Source organism: Grus americana, unplaced genomic scaffold (genome assembly GCF_028858705.1).
Source record: "Grus americana isolate bGruAme1 unplaced genomic scaffold, bGruAme1.mat scaffold_69, whole genome shotgun sequence".
NCBI classification, from domain to species: Eukaryota; Metazoa; Chordata; class Aves; order Gruiformes; family Gruidae; genus Grus; species Grus americana.
Genome location: NW_026561907.1, coordinates 1,552,183 through 1,567,965, shown reverse-complemented (window position 1 = coordinate 1,567,965; position 15,783 = coordinate 1,552,183). Strand labels below are relative to the sequence as shown.

The following is a 15,783-nucleotide window of genomic DNA, read 5'->3' as shown; positions in this document are numbered from 1 at the left end:
TGCAGACCTTCAGGAACAGACTGCTCCAGCGTGGGTCCCCAACAGGGTCACAAGTCCTGCCAGCAAACATGCTCTGGTGTGGGCTCCTTTCTCCACGGATCCACAGGTCCTGCCAGGAGCTTGCTCCAGCACAGGCTTCCCACGGGGTCAAAGCCTCCTTCAGGTGTCTCCACCTGCTCCACTGTAGGATCCTCCACAGGCTGCAGGTGGAATCTCTACACCCCATCATCTTTCCTCCATGGGCTGTAGGCAGACAGCCTGCTTCACCATGGTCTTCAGCACGGGCTGCAGGGGAATCTCTGTGCCGGCACCTGGAGCACCTCCTCCCCCTCCTTCTGCACAATCCTTGGTGTCTGAAAAGTTTCTCACATCTTCTCCCTCCTCTCTCTGGCTGCAAAAGCTCCCTCTAACTTGTATTTTTCCTTCTTAACTCTCTTATCACAGAGGTGCTGATTGGCTCAGCCTTGGCCAGTTGTGGTTCTGTCTTGGAGCCGGCTGGCGTTGGCTCTGGCAGACACAGGGGAAGCTTCTAGCAGCTTCTCGCAGAAGCCACCCCTGTGGTCCCCCCCGCTCCCAAACCCTTGCCATGCAAACCCAAGACAAACTGATCCATCATCATCTAATGCTTTTCTCCTGGTGAGCAGAGCCCACCCTAACTTCCCTGCCAACTTCCGGCATGCCCCTGAGGCATCGCAGAAAGGCAGGCTTCTTAAAGCCAATTCAGTGACCCTCAGGGTTACTTCTTAACCCCTTGACAGCTATGGCCAATATTCCAGGCTGGCTAGCTTGGCAAGCAACGCAGCTACCAACCCCCACTGCTCCATCTGGGGCCACCCTGGCACACCATATGCACGAGCAGCTCCATCTCAGCTCTCACCTTCCCCTTTCGCCTTTCTCAACCACGGCAGGGCTGCTTGTGTATCCTGCCGACTACGCCACTTGTCAGATCCAGGCGGCGACACCGCACTGGCCTCCACCAGTGGTGACACCGAGCCAGACCCAAGCAGGATCGGATACACAAACACAATGCACGCACAGATGATCAAAAGGCCTTTATTACATCCACGTCCCAGCGGGGGTTCCCCAGTAGTCCCCACGCGAGGCAAGCAGCAAGCGGGCAGATCCCTGGCACCTGATGTGATGGCTAATGGACAGCCTGGCAAGTGGACACGCGAATAGTGCATGGTCAGCTACAGAGAAGGCGTGTGACAGAGGAACCTAGCCAGAAACCACATAAGTAACAACCTACTATCATGTGGAACAGAAATCTCTGCTGCCTGAACAAAGCATAAAGGGATTTAGTATAAGGAATCTGGGAAATTGCTGTACGGAGTCTGGGAAATAGCTGTACTGACCTCCATCGCCTATCTCCTCGCCACTCTTCTGCACATAACTGTACAGACGCCAGCCCCTGAGTCCTTCAGTTTCAAGCCCGCTTCACCAAGTTGGCCAGCCTGCTGCCAAAGATTCCCTCGCCTCTTCTAGACAGGTGGATCCCATCCCTCTCTAACAGGTTATCGTCATCCCAGTACGTCCCGTTGTCATTTCACTGAGATGAGGCATGTGTTTGCGGTTCAGCAAGACGCCTTGGAATGGACCACCAAAACTCCGCACACAGGTGTCAATAGGTCAATGAGAACTTGCCAAACCAAGTCAATGAGAACTTGCCAAACCAAGTTGTAATAGTGCAAAACAAGATTTATTCGCCGAAAGAGTTCCCAAGGTGCCTAGGACATGGCTAGTAGACAAGCCACTGAGCCAGTCCTCTTTCCACCAGAGCTCTGTTCACTGACACCGCCTAAAGGGAGGGGGGAAAAAAAAAAAGGAGAAAGGTGAACAAGCCACTAGAAAGAACTATCAGCGAGTTCCTGATCACAAGTCTGCATAATCAGAAACTCTCACAGCGTTGAAGAAATAGGTATGTCAACATACGCACCTCGTCTCCCACCAAGTTCCACAGCTGGATCAGCGGCAGACCTGTTGCGTTGTCATAATTTGTGACCTGGAAAGACAGAAAAACATTAGTTTGCAGGCATCAGCCTGCATCAATTAATTCAGGTCATGAGTGTGAGCAATTCTCAGCAATTCTCGGGTCCGAGCCATGGAGGATGCAAGGCTAGCATCAGTGACTGCATCTCAGGTCCTCAAAACACCAACTTGGGTGGAGGCTGGAGGAAAGGTAGCTACTGCTACCAGGCAGCTGGGACAGCCTGCTGGCAAGTTGTCTCGAGTCACTCAAATCCGTGCCCTTGCTAGAACTAGTGACGCCTTTGAGCACGGCATTAAAGCAAAGGAAGCTCTGAGACTGAGCATCACGAATGCCATCAGCTTCCCACTCGGCCGCATCAGCAACAAGAGGGAATACTCAACCCTTCCCAGCCACAGCGTCCGGAGCGGTGCCGATGCTACACAAGGAAGTTCTCAGCACCCAGATGGCTCCACAAGAACCCTTACAGCAGCCGGCCTTACAAGCTCGGCCTTTGTTTTGGATTTGAACACACACACACACACACACACACACACACACGGTGGGCTAGGGGGCACAGAGGATAACAGCAGCCGTCAAATCAGCAACAAGGCTTTTCCAGACAGCTCTCAGGTACCTGCGCCACTAGGACTGCGCCTTCGGTCATCTCAACAACAGCGGTGTCAGCCTCGGAGGAAAAGTGATCCTGGCCTGTGGAAAGAAGAGAGCAGGAGAAAACAACTGAGAGAGAGAGTCACGGGCTTTAAAGGCCAGAAGGGACTATTCAGCTCATCTTGTCGCACCTCCTACGTCAGTTAGGCCAGAGAATCCTCACCTGCCCTTGCTGTGGGCACTTGCTGGACCCCGTCTATTAAGCTGGAGGTCACACAAGTAGTATGCCTGCTGTGTTGCCAAAGGGAAAGGGCAAAAAAAAAAAAGCCACCAGCTAAGTGAACGTGAACATCAGTGGCTGATGAATTAGCAGGCTTGCAAGACAGAGAAGTATACTTCTGCGGTACCTTTGAGCTGCCAGGAGTACTTTGATCCTGAATAAACTCAGCTCAGGGGCTTCAGGACTTTACGGACCCTGCACAGAGCGCAGGACTGTCACGGGGAGCTCAAAAGCATTTGTACCGCAGGCTGGCTGGCACCTGAACAGTGCCAAATGCCCTCTTTGCAAGCACCGGCAGCTCCAGTCTCTCAGCCCGCACAGCTTAGGTGGGTACTGTTGCTAACTCCACATCTGTAAATGCAGCAGGGAACCCTTCTGTCCCGGGCAATACAGTTACAATCGACTGGGCAGAAGTGTGTTCATTCTGGAGGACAGTTGCTTATTTCCTACCAAACTGCTGCAAAATACAGCTTCTCCCTCGTGCTCCCCACCCCGAGACCATCTCCAGCAGCAAGTGAACGACTCCTGACAAGCCCACAAATCCTGAAGGAGGTCGATCTCCTCGGGGAACACGCAAAACACTGACTTCTGCTAGAAGCAGCTTAAACCCTGCCATCCCTCTAGTCTTGGCAGGGCCTGTACCTCCTGCAGTGCTGCCAGCCACAAACCCAGGGCTGAAACCTGGCCTGACCCTGAGCCCCTACAGCCACCCCTCCCGCACCCAGAAGGGCAGCTTTGGAGACACCATCACAGCCTGCATCTCTAACATCACCAGAAAGAATGGGGGGGGAGTGGGGGCAGGGGGAATGAAAAAAGCAAACCAGAAAGCATCTCTAGGCAGTGACTGACTGACATTCTTCCAGGGCTTGGAGGCTGGTCTTTTGAACACAGAACTAGACACCTCCGTCATTTTCATAGGGAAATGCCAGATATTTGTCTAGCAGATCAAAAACTAAGTTGGCATCTACAGCTACTCTGTGACAGAAGGTGGCAGCGTAGGTACAGCTACTTCACCTCTACCCTGCCAGTCCTGCCAACTTGCTGCTTAGGAGAGTCATTCCTTCTCTCCTCCATGCACAAAAAAGCCTGGCCATTTCTCCATTTCCCCTGGCGTCGGACGGGTTATGCCATGCTAGCACATTTACAAGAAGAAAATACAATTTTTCCAGTCCTCGCTCTAGTCCCATCAGAGGCTGAGCTTGCAAGAGGGGAGGGAGAAGGCTGAGACAGAGTCATTGCTTGTACACAGCTGGCATCCATGGAAACCTGCAGGAGCACCACCAACGGTACGTCACGAGAGTCTCATTACCTGGAAGCGGTACCACGTTGTCCAGTAAAACTTCCGCTCCTTGGAAAGGCAGTGATAAGAAATCAGACCTTAAAGAAAAGAGAATCGATCACATCGTAAGAACATGCCTTTAAGTTACTCCTGTATTCTTGAAGGTGACACTGATTAATTAATTGCTCTAACAGATATTCAGTTGAAAATTAATGACAGTCAAAAAAAAAACCCCAAAAACGAGACTACTCTCCCAGCAATCTAAGCAGCAGCAGCAGCAGCAGCAGCAACAGCAATAAATTGTCTGATTAGCATGCCAAGTTGGACTGGGCTCCAAGCAAAAACCACCTCCCTCATGGAGGCTGTACTGCTTTTCTCCCACCTCTGGGGCACAATCAAGTATTTCCTGGGCTTGTGTAAGAAAACCCTCATCCAGTATGGCTCTCCCAGCCCATGGGGCTGGGGCATAGAGAATCTGCATCTTATTCCTACCTCATCAATTAACTACACTCTGGGGCCTCCTGAAGGCCTCCTTTTGCTCAGCTTCCATGCTGAGGTGGGAGAATTTGCAATTGCCTCTCCCTCCCCTTCAAAAAAGCCTTGCAAGAGCTTGCTGTGCTCCCAAGGGCTCCACACCCGCTGCTGAGACAAACCTTTCTACCATTTCCCACTTCAGCTCTGGAAAATCCTATAAGCAATTCAAATGATACGGATGCCTCTGATGAAGATTCAAGCCAGATAAGAGCAGTTCGAGACCTGATTTGTCTGAGCGTGTCGACCTTCACTTTGTCGTATCCTCCGTAGTCCACGTATCTGAGCTCCACTTCACCGGTCTCTTCGAAGTAGCTGATGACTTGAGCCCGTAACCATGCCCCACCCAGGCCTGGAGCCGCGCAGATAATACCAACTGCAGAACAGAAGAGCTCCCTTGAAGTGGCTTCCCAGAAATCAGCGCTTCAGGCTGATTCCTAGTGCTGCACAGTTCTCTACTGAGAAGCAACAGCATTTCTTCTCATGCTGCTGCCATCTTCCTTCCACATCCCCCCAGCCCTCCATCAGACAAGCCTGCCGCTGGCACACCGGAGAGCTGGCTTGTACTCTCAAGTCTCTGTCTGCCACTGCCATGCTCTTCTAGCCAGGTATCCAGTTCCCTTCCAGCCTTTGGCCACTAACAGTGAGCTCTGTCTCCAAGAAGGAAAGGAAGCGCTAAGAACCCCTCCCCCTTCCTTGTGATGCACCCTCCACTTGACACCATGTGCAGACAGTGACACGATGGACACTTGGGAGGAGTCCCACGCTTTGTCAGCAAAAATCCTCCAGGGGCCAAGTTGGTTGGAAATGCCCTGAGGCGGACTTGATCTCATTCTGAAGTTCAACATGCAGCTAAGTGGCTGGGGAGGGGGGCACTGCAGGCACGAGGGGGATAAGGAAGAGCAGAGCAACATCTCTACTCCGGCAGCAGCTAGGCAAGCAACTCTCTGAACTGGCACATTCTCATCCACTGGGAAACTTCCCAAGCCGAACTCGGGGGCATCAGGCTTTCGCATGACCCTAGAAGTTTCTCAAGTGAACCATTTGTGAGCAACCAAGTTACTTGCCTTCTACTGGAGTTGGCAGGGTTGGAATTGCAGGTTGAGAGTAGCAGGCGGACATCTGCTGGTCAAGGCTACGCAGGGCGTGGAAAGTGGGGTGTGTATACTGCTGTAGAAACATGTGTCCAGCATCGACTTGGTTTGCCACGACCACTTCTACAGGAACTCCATCTGGGAGGAAGAGCTGCCGTGTGGAGGAAAGAAAGTCTCATTAGTGTTCATTGCAACACAAGCTTCCTTCACAGCAACTCCATGTTCCGCCAGCAACTCCTGAGGCTTACAGCCATGGGTGGAAAGGCCCTTGCACTCTGGTATTTCACTTGCAAAGGCTGCTTGGGATCAGGAGCAGAAAGCTATTCCCTGACACTCCATGCTGTTCTCAAGGAAATCAGACCAGGGACGGGGCCCATCTTGTACAGGAAGAGACTCTCGGCCGGGTCCTGCACTTGGCTCACAACAACCCCAGGCAACGCTAGAGGCTTGAGAAAGAAGAGCGGCTGGAAAGCTGCCTGGCGGAAAAGGACCTGGGGCTGTTGGTCGAGCGCCGGCTGAGCGTGAGCCAGCAGTGTGCCCAGGTGGCCAACAGCACCCTGGCTTGTATCAGAAATAGTGTGGCCAGCAGGACTAGGGCAGTGATCGTCCCCCTGTACTCAGCACTGGTGAGGCTGCACCTCGAGAACTGTGTTCAGATTTGGGCCCCTTGCTACAAGAACGACATGGAGGTGCTGGAGCGTGTCCAGAGCAGGGCAATGAAGCCGGCGAAGGGTCTAGAGAACAAGTCTGAGGAGGAGCGGCTGAGGGAACTGGGGTTGTTTAGCCTGGAGAAAAGGAGGCTGAGGGGAGACCTTATCACTCTCTCCCAGGACCTGAAAGAAGGTTGTAGTGAGGTGGGGGTTTCTCTCTTCTGCCAAACAACAAGCGATAGGACAAGAGGAAATGGCCTCCAGTTGCACCAGGGGAGGTTTAAATTGAATATTAGGAAAAATGTCTTCCCCAAAAGGGTTGTCAGGTACTGGAACAGGCTGCCAAGGGAAGTGATGGAATCACCGTCCCTGCAGGTATTTTAAAGGCTGTGTGTAAATGTGGCACGCGGGGCCATGGTTTAGTTGTGCACTTGGCAGTCTTAGGTTGACAGTTGGATTCAATGATCTGAAAGGTCTTTTCCAACCTACATGATTCTATAAGTCTACATTTCTCAGCTCAGGCAGAATGGAAGCAGGAGTGGAAGACCAGGGAGATCAATCTGATCCGTAACAGTTACGCAAGCTGGAGAACGGAGAGCCACACAAAACCAAGCTGGTTTACAGGGCATCTCTGAACCAGCCACATGGATCTAGCCCGCTCCGCGAGCAGTGACCAACACCAACAGCCTTCCACCTGGACATCAGCGTAGCCAGCGAGCTTGGACTTACCCAGGCAGTCATAAGGAGCGAATGAAGTGTCAACGGTGTTGGTGGAGGTAGAGCGTAGATGTTGGTGAGACACAGCTTTGTGAACTTCTGGCCAATCAGGCTCAGTACTTTTTCTACTTGTTGTGCAGAGCCTGGAAGACAAAAAGCCCAAAGTCAGTCTCTAGCACAGATATGCTGAGGACACTCCCACCACTGATCTAATCTAACATCCTTCACAGGCAAGACTGCTGTATTGGCTGATGCATGCCCTAGCTCCTTCTTCAAGCCTGAAGTGATCCTGCAAAAGGCATTGGTTAAACTACAGCAGCCGAAGATGTTAAAAAGCATTCTCACCTCGAGAATAGAGGGTTCACGTGCCAAGGCACAGGAGACTTGGCAGATACCTCTGCTGTAACAGCACTGAGCAGAAGAGTTTTCTAAAGCACTAGACTCAGAAATCCACAACATCTGTTTCATTTCCTTGCCCATCGATGCCCCCAAGCTACATAGTAGAGCACAAATCGAGAGGCATTCCACTTACCTTCGATGTGACAGACTTGGGAGTCACGGAAATAAGGGAGTGTTGTGACGTAAACTTTGGCACCAGACGCTTCCTTCAGGTAGTTCATAAATCTTCCTTTTCTGCCGATCAAGCGGCCAACTAAAGCCTTTGTGAAAGAGTCGAGAAACCAACAGTTAGGAAGAGGAACAGAGATCAAACAACACTCTTCTCTGTGCCTTATTTCAGCCACATTCCCAGTTCCTGGAGTGTCGGGCCAGGCGGGATAATAAAGGCAATGCTGGACCAGGGCAGAGTTCAGCTGGTCTGGGATAAGGTCAGGTAGATAGAGATCCGTAAGCACAGCTCATTTTCATAGATTCATCTTCACATCTTGGGAGCTAAACGCTTAAATCCTCTCCGTTTAGTGGTTGTTGATCTCCCTGGGATGGCACGGAGCTGGTACCAGACTGGAAGAACCAGAAGATGGCTCTGTAGGGCAGGGCAGGAGGTGTGAGCAGGCCAGCGGTGGTTACCTTTGGGACCTCTATTTCCCAGATAGTGAAGTCGGACTTGCAGGAGCCTCCTTCTGGATGAGCGTGCTGGTGTGTCACTGCCTTCCTCGTGGCACAGTCATTGTCCACAAAAGCCATGCCTTTGACAGCCAAACCTACAGGACATGCACACGTGTTAGCATTCAGACAGCCCACACAGTCCAGCTACCAGACACAAGGCCAGGAAAGTGCAGCATTTCCTAGAGAGCTTACAGTGAGCTCTTCCTATGCATTCCATTGGGATGTTCCTGTATCAGGTTCTCCACTGTTTCAGAAGGGGTCAAGTAGACCAAAAGTAGGTCTAGGAACGCAACAGAGGCCTGAGTTCAGCAGGAGTCCTTCAAAATAGCAACACCTTACACAGCAGCAGAGACAGGACACTAAGTCAAAGTTACCAGCTGAAGGAGAGCTATGCTGACATCAGCCCTGCGCTCCTGCTGCTGCTGCTGCTGCTGCTGCTGCAGCAAGGTATTTTGCATTTTCCCCATGGCTTCAGGAGGGCTTTTCACAGGGAGTTCAGCATGCGGGGAGGGGGGCCCGGGACATGCAAGCTCCTCCTCTGCTCTTTGTACTGACATTACATTCCTGCCCCAAGAGGGGTTGCCCAGTGACCTGAATGCCAGCTGTGCACACTACTAGCTGGGGTAGGGGCTTGCCTCTTGCCCAAATTTCTCCGATGCTTGAAGAAAGAAGGTGCCAGAGCTGAGCCGTGTTTTGTTTCCAAACCATCAGCTGATACCAGGAATCCTCCCACTTGGCAAGGGGGCAAACTCAAACACCTTCCTCCTGGTCAGAGCCCAGATACAGTGCAGTCAGTGTAACACAAGGCTGATCCTTCCTCCCTCCAGATGAACCAGCAGAAGCAGGAAGAGCCTCACTTGCTTGCAAGTACTCAGACCATCCAGTGCAAGACCAAAGAGAAAAAGAAACCCAACAGCCGCTTCCCATTTGCCACATCTTCCCTAGGTACACAGCACAGAGGCCTAGAAAGGCAAAGGCAAAGAGGGCAGCTGTTTGCCATAGGCTTCCCGGACAAGGATGAGGATTGAAGTCTCACAGCCTGGGGGCGAAGGTCAGCTCTAGGACCTCTTATCCAGCATGGCCCCATGATCAGCTTGACCTGCTGTAGCCCCTCTCCCTACCCTTCAGCTGAGTGCAGAGCTCTCAGCCCTTCCCATCCCCAGGCTCCACAACACACGCTCGTACCTTCCTGGCACGCCAGCATTCACAACAAGGCAAAACCCTCTTCTTCCTAGGGTTGCTCTCACAAGTGAAAATGCTCGCTGGGTTTCATCCTTCATTGTCGGCAGACTCAATCCCCATGTCTTGCAGCAAGCAGCTTGGTTCCAACTGCTTGTAGCAACTACCAAAGACATCCCCTCATTAGGGGCTCTTGGCACCACAGGCTCTTCTAAAGGATTTTCACATCCATCTCCAAGGTCAGACGGGTTAACTAACAGTTGCTCAGGCAGCGTTGTATTCTGCCAGGCGCACACCATCCAGGATGTAGAAGGCAAAAGCAACACAGAGACAGATGGAGGAACTCCTCGGACGTTGCTCCCTCTAGGGATTTCTTGGCGTGCACCTACCCTTCCAAACCACAAGGCTTCAGGGGAAGTGGTCTGCAACCAACTCATTTGATCACAGTTCCTCAGAGCACTTCCCTGCTTCATCCAGCAGCCCCTCAGAAACCTGCTGCCTTCCAGCTTCCATTCGGCAGCAGCCCGTAAGCACAGAGAGGAACCCAGTGCTTCCTAGAGGCTGCCTGAACTGAAGCAGAAACCATTTGTATGAGCACGTCTCAAACCAGCAAGGTCTTCAACAGCCTGGCCTACATCCAGACACGGCCCACTGCACTGGGCTACTCAAGCACACGCTTAGCTTTAGACAAGAATTAACTTTGTGCCGAAAGGGGACCAGCCTGTTCGCCCCTTGGCAACAGACCCTGAAGATCACCCAGCTAACACGGGATCCTACAGAGATGGGAATTCTGAGAGCAAATGCATACCCACCTGCTGCACACTGATCTGGGTTGGCACCAGAGCTTGAATCCTCTACCAGGCTCACCGCAGCACTGCCCTGACACTCCGAGGTCAGGGGGAGAGAAACACAAGCAGGGCCACTGCTTTCATCCGGAGGTCCTGTTGCTTCCGGCTTTGCAGTGTCCTCTGCAACGGTGCTGGGCTGCAGTGTGGTCACGGACAGGTCTGGATGGTCCTCTGAGAGATCTGGCCTCTCATGAGTTTGACAGGGAAGAGAGGGTGTCGTCGACTCTGCTGATGGCAGGGAGGTCGAGGTTTCATTCTCGGGGTGTTCCTCTTCCTCAAAGACTGCCTCTCTCATGGGAACGCCCGCTTCTTCCTTTGGTGGTGAATCCTCCTCTGGCGCTTCTTGCTGCTGCTCTTCTTCAGCAGCTACGCTTTCTTGTTTGTCAGAAGAGCTTGCCTGCTTTTTTCTGTGGGAATAGATCCACCAGCAGCCAAGAAGTGCCAGCACGCCGGGTATGGCGTATGGGATGATTTTGCGGAAGTATGAAGGCATTTTCCAGAGCCTCAGCAATTCTCTCTAGAAGGAGCAGCAGAAAGCATGTGAAGAGAGTCACAGGCAAGGTAAGAGGAAGGCTGAAGTTTCATCAAGGTCTTGAGGTATTTCCATTAGCATGAACAGGCTTCTCTTCCAGCCGCTCTTTACATTCACATCTCTGCTCTACCAGCAGAGCACAGAACAAGATCCTTACCTAAGACTAGGGATATCTGGACATTTGTCACCGTTAGACTCATCGATTTCACATGAGCTCACCTTTACACTTCCAGCCATTTCACCACCTTTCTCCTGCCTCACCCTTGCAGGTCAGGACTACACACAGGACAGCATCCAGCACTGTGAGTTTCTCCAGCGCCAGGCTGGGTTCACAACACAGCTGGACCACAAGCCTTCCAGGACACAGACTTGAGACACTGCAGGTCTCCCCAGTTCTCTGCTTGAAAGGCAGCATCACTTTCCTGAGACTTTCATAGGGTGACAACACACGCTTCCAGCTCTAAAACAGAACTCACGGAAGGTGAAGTGCTTTGCAAACGTTCTCATCCACAGCATGGCAAGACACCGGTGCGCGGGCACACGACAGAAGGCTGGAGTTGAGCAGGAGCTAAACAGCAACACGCAGCTACTGCCTTGACTTTGACCCACACAGTGCAGGAATTCCAAAACAAAGAGCACCTACAGCCTGATGAAGCAAGTGTCTCCCAAGAGCCACGAGTCCCTCAGAAAGATGTTGCCGTCCTGAAGATGGGAAATATGCTCTAACACCCTTAGAGGAGTGGTATTTGTCCAGCTTTGAAAGCAGCCTGGGTAGAGACACCACTACTTCGGAACCCAGCTCCAAAGTTTGTTCTACATCTCAACTGACTACGTTAACCGCTGCTACTCCTCCGACTTCTAGAGCTGAAAGCTGCCTCTTACTCTAGAGAGAAAGAGTGTGAACCCTTCCCTGCCTGGACACTGCTGAGACTCGTGTCCCGCTCATGCTCCTCCATTTACAAGCTTCACCTGGGTTACAGGAGGCAGGGCTGACATGCCTTTCCTTTTCCTTAAGGAAAGCCTACAGCTGGAACACAAAGCTCCACAGTTACCCACATCCCCAAAACAGCCTTGCTACAGAGCGCTTACAGTTTTCACGGAGCAGAAATTAAAGGAAAACGCCTCGTGTCTGACAATGCTTACACACGACAGACTTTTTTAACCTGCTACACCACATGGTTGGAAGATGCAGCACATCCTTCTCTCTCATTTCCTCCATGGGATTGCTCCTAAAGCCCACGTTCGTTTTCCAACACGTTTAAGCGCCACAAAACCCTCTCTCCATTGCCAATTTGACAGCCAGTTCAGGACTGCAGGGGCAATGGGATCATTTCAGTACATGGCGGGAAGTAAGCCTGGGATTTTCCTGGCAGCAACAGAACAGAAAAAAGCAACATGTCAAATCCCATGGCCTTAAACACTGCCAAACTGGAGGGAGCCTGGCACGACAGTCCTTTCCCAACAGGCAGGGCTCTGCGCAGTCCCGCACCAAAAATCGAGCTGAGCCTGTGCGGAGCTCACACACTGTATGCGCTCCCCCCCCCGCCCCGCACCACCAGTCACTTCCACTTCCTTCTGGCATGTCAGGAATCTGGTCTAAATGTCACACCTTCTACCAAGGCACTGCCCTAGAGCTGCAGCTAGGACAAGAGACTTTTCCAACTTGCTAGATATTCTCCACGGTAGGTCCGGATGGGATTAAGACACCAAGGGGAGAGTAGGGGACAGTCAGCTCTCCAAATCTGCATCCTGACTTCATTTATGGAAAACTCCTGATAAAGATCAGGGAGATGAGGACAAGAATCAAGAACGCGCACACTCACCTACCTACCTTAAGGAAAAAAAAAAGCAAAAAAAAAAAAAAAAAAAAGCCAAGGACAGTCAACTGATTCTACTTGTTCGCTTTAGGGTCCCAGAGCAGTTTTAAATCACCTTGTTTCTCTAGGCAGGACAAACAACCCTTCAGTATTCACAGAGTGGTAAGGTCAGAAATGTTGGCAGCATGAGGTTCACAGAGAAGCCCGAGAATTGATTCTCAAGGTGCGAGAGGGGAGCTGAGCAAGCACTCGCTCCAGATTTTCAGGGCTTTCAGGAAGGTGTGTTCTGGGGGCAAGCTGCTTTGAGTCTCTACAGGAAGAGAGACAAGGACCTGCTGCTGACCTGTGGCTACCGTCAGCAGCAGAGCCCTCTGCCTCTCCAGCCCACACTTTCCCGCCTTGTACGCAGGAGTTACCTATCGGCTTTCGGCCGCTACTTGAACGGCTGCCTGTGCCCTGCTCCTTCTCTGTCTCCCTTCCTACCCCATCAGGCAGGCTGAGCTTCCTGTCATTCTAGGCTGAGCCCAACGCCTCGGGCTACACTGTCACCCCCCCTACTCACCTATCCTAGGATATGGTCACTAAGAAGAATTAGCAGCTAGGAACTCTACCCATAGCCCTGGCCAGCCTCTAAAGGAGTAAGAGCTCAGCCTAGAGCTCTGAAGGTCTAGGCCAGCCTATCCTTTGATCCCGTATCTACCTACTGCGTGATCTGTCCGGAAAGTCAAATCATAGTTACCTTTGAAAGAAGATGGAAGTTGAGGAGAAGTGGGCAGTAAAGGAGAAATGGTTGGAAAACAGTATAGGCGTGCACGTAGCGAGGGAAGGAGCCGAGTTATCCCAAAGGACAGCTCAGCCCAACTGGCTTTCGCTGGCCCGCTTTTCAGCTTATAAAGCCCCGGTCCCGTGAGGTCACAATCGCCGGGCGGGTGCCGCATCACTGCCCCTTTGTGACACGGGGCCGCACGGGGACGTGTCCTCTCAAGGCCACACAGCTGCCAGGGCCCTGGCACCTCCCCCAGCCATCAGCCGCTGGACTTCCCCACTGCTGCTGGCCAAGGGCTCTTTGTCCGCCGGCAGAGCTCCCACCTCTTCCCCGAGCCGCACCAGCTGGCTCAATAAAAACCTGCCCAGGGCTGCAAGCGTGCCTGTTCACTGCTTTGGCTGGAACGCTCCGTATGCTGAGGGTTCTGTGCCACTCTTCCCAGGTACAGGACCCTGTCCGTGAGACTCGTGGAGCAAAGCACCTGGTCGCTTAGAGGTTCATTTCCAATGAATTTGACCTGCCCCCCGAGATACAGCCCTATGCGGACTCTGAACTAGCATTGCCAAAGAAACACCTTCAGCAACGGTGCTGGGTTGACCTTGTCTGGCTGCCACGTCCCCACCCAGCTGCTCTCTCACCTTGGGGCTCCAAAACCATTTGTGGGTGGCTTTTACGCATCTTCACATTTTCTGCTCCCTCCAGGGTCTCTTAGCTTTCTATTTGCCACAGCTTTACCAGATTCCCCCTCGGGGTGGCCGGACTGGCAGTTTTGCTCCTGCCCCACTTGGCTGCCCCAGGGTTGGGCTGGTTGTTATTGCTGCCCCACGTCAGCTGGTCGGTTTGGCCCCTGCCCCGCTCAGGGATCCAGAACTGGGACAGGGCAGGTCTCTGCTGGGAGGGGTTAAAGGGGTCTAGTTTGTAACGGGACAGTGGCAAATCTGTGCTGGGGGAGTTAAGGGGATCCACTTTGTCCTGGAAGGGTATGTAGTATGAGGGGGTTCATGTAGTTGGAGGGGTTCAGAGAATCAGAGAATCAGAGAATGGTTTGGCTTGGAAGGGACCTCAAAGATCATCTAGTTCCATCTGCACGGGGAGCGATGAAAGCCACGAGGCCCCCCCCACTGCCCAAGGGACAGCACGGGGTCAGCGGGACGGCAGGCAGCCATGGCAGTATGTCAGCTCTGCGGCTTCTTCCCAGCCCTGGGGCCTCCTGGGGGCTGCCCCGGGGTGCTGCAGCAGCGTGCGGCCTGGTGCTGCCGGGAGCTGGTGGGCCCTGCTGGGCCTTGACAGCGGCGGTCAACGAAGGACCTTTTCCCCCTGGCATCCCCCAGGCTCTAGGTCACTCGGTGGGCATCCAGTCGGAAGTCCTCCGCTTGCTGCTGCCCGCTTGCTGCCTGCTGCGGCCTGCCGCTGCACCGTCCCCATCTGGCTTCCCCTCCCAGGGGGTTTTCATGTAGTTTGCCACCTGGCACACCACCCCTTTCTTCTTATCCTTCTTCTTCTTCTCCTTCTTATCCTTCTCCTTCTTCTTCTTTGGTGGCATGTTGTCCCGCGGGGAGGTCTCGTTCCTCTTGGGGGTGCTGGCTGGCGTGGGGCGCTTGGCCTGCTTGCCGCCCGCCTTGGCCAATCTGGGCAGCACCCGGCAGGAGACGAGGCCCGGCGGCAGCGGCAAGTGGGTCAGAACGACCCGGGGCTGCCTCCGCAGAGCCTCCTGCACCAGTGGGGCCATGCAGGGTTGAATAAGGGAAACTAATTAGCGTAGAACAATTTTAAAACAGAATATATAACTTGGCAACACTTGAGTCAGGCCCTGTAAATTCAGGCTTCGCCTGTCTCGTGCTCCAGTAGGAAAGAAAACAATTAGTAAAATAGTTGGAATGTAGAAAAAGGATAAGAGAAGACATAAATTAGGGAATAGTCCTTGGGTAGGAACTAGAAAAAAGACACAAAGTTTGAGGCAACCTGATAAAGGGGGCCCAATATGCCAACAAGCCTGGGACCATCTGGGCAGGACGGATAAGAAGGTTGCTGAGCTTGCAAAACAGAGATCATGAAGAAGAGGTCACCCAACTGTGTACGCTGAAGAAGCGGAGAAAGAGGAAGATTTGAGGAGGACGACCCCTGACAACCACCTGAGAAAGAAACTGCGCAGGCGTATCAGGACATTAGCATATATTCACGAGTTCCCAGAATAATAATGAATATGTAAATTTTTTTGTAATATAAATCACGAACAATTTGTTTCTCGTTGAGACGCACGTTCGTGGAAATATCCCGGTGCAATGAAGGATACCTGCTTAATAGTCACATTGGCTATCGAGTGAATTTTTTTTTGGCTTCAGATTGGCGACGCTGATGGGACCCTCTCTGCCCGGCTGCAGGACCCATTGAGATGGGGACTCTCTTGGGTACCCCCGGGGGTTTCTCCGGAGAGACTCCTCTCCTCA

General features: G+C 52.6%; 1 protein-coding gene across 1 annotated transcript; it reads right to left on the bottom strand.

Annotated features, from left to right (window-relative positions):
- Positions 1–1,738: 1,738 nt before the first annotated feature.
- Positions 1,739–10,714, bottom strand: LOC129200945 (A-kinase anchor protein 1, mitochondrial-like). Its single transcript, XM_054812199.1, has 10 exons — positions 10,186–10,714; positions 8,156–8,289; positions 7,662–7,788; positions 7,142–7,272; positions 5,736–5,913; positions 4,894–5,044; positions 4,168–4,235; positions 2,604–2,677; positions 1,937–2,002; positions 1,739–1,798 (listed from the first exon to the last, which is right to left on the bottom strand). Exons 1-10 carry the CDS (start codon positions 10,712–10,714, stop codon positions 1,739–1,741), a joined length of 1,518 nt encoding a protein of 505 aa, XP_054668174.1.
- Positions 10,715–15,783: the final 5,069 nt, after the last annotated feature.

Excerpts from the sequence above, each read along its gene's own strand:
- LOC129200945 (XM_054812199.1), bottom strand. The coding sequence starts at position 10,714 with ATGCCTTCATACTTCCGCAAAATCATCCCATACGCCATACCCGGCGTG. Across the intron at positions 5,045-5,735 it reads CCTGCCAACTCCAGTAGAAG|TTGGTATTATCTGCGCGGCT; the intron begins GCAAGTAACTTG and ends TCTGTTCTGCAG. Across the intron at positions 2,003-2,603 it reads GCGCAGTCCTAGTGGCGCAG|GTCACAAATTATGACAACGC; the intron begins GTACCTGAGAGC and ends CTGTCTTTCCAG.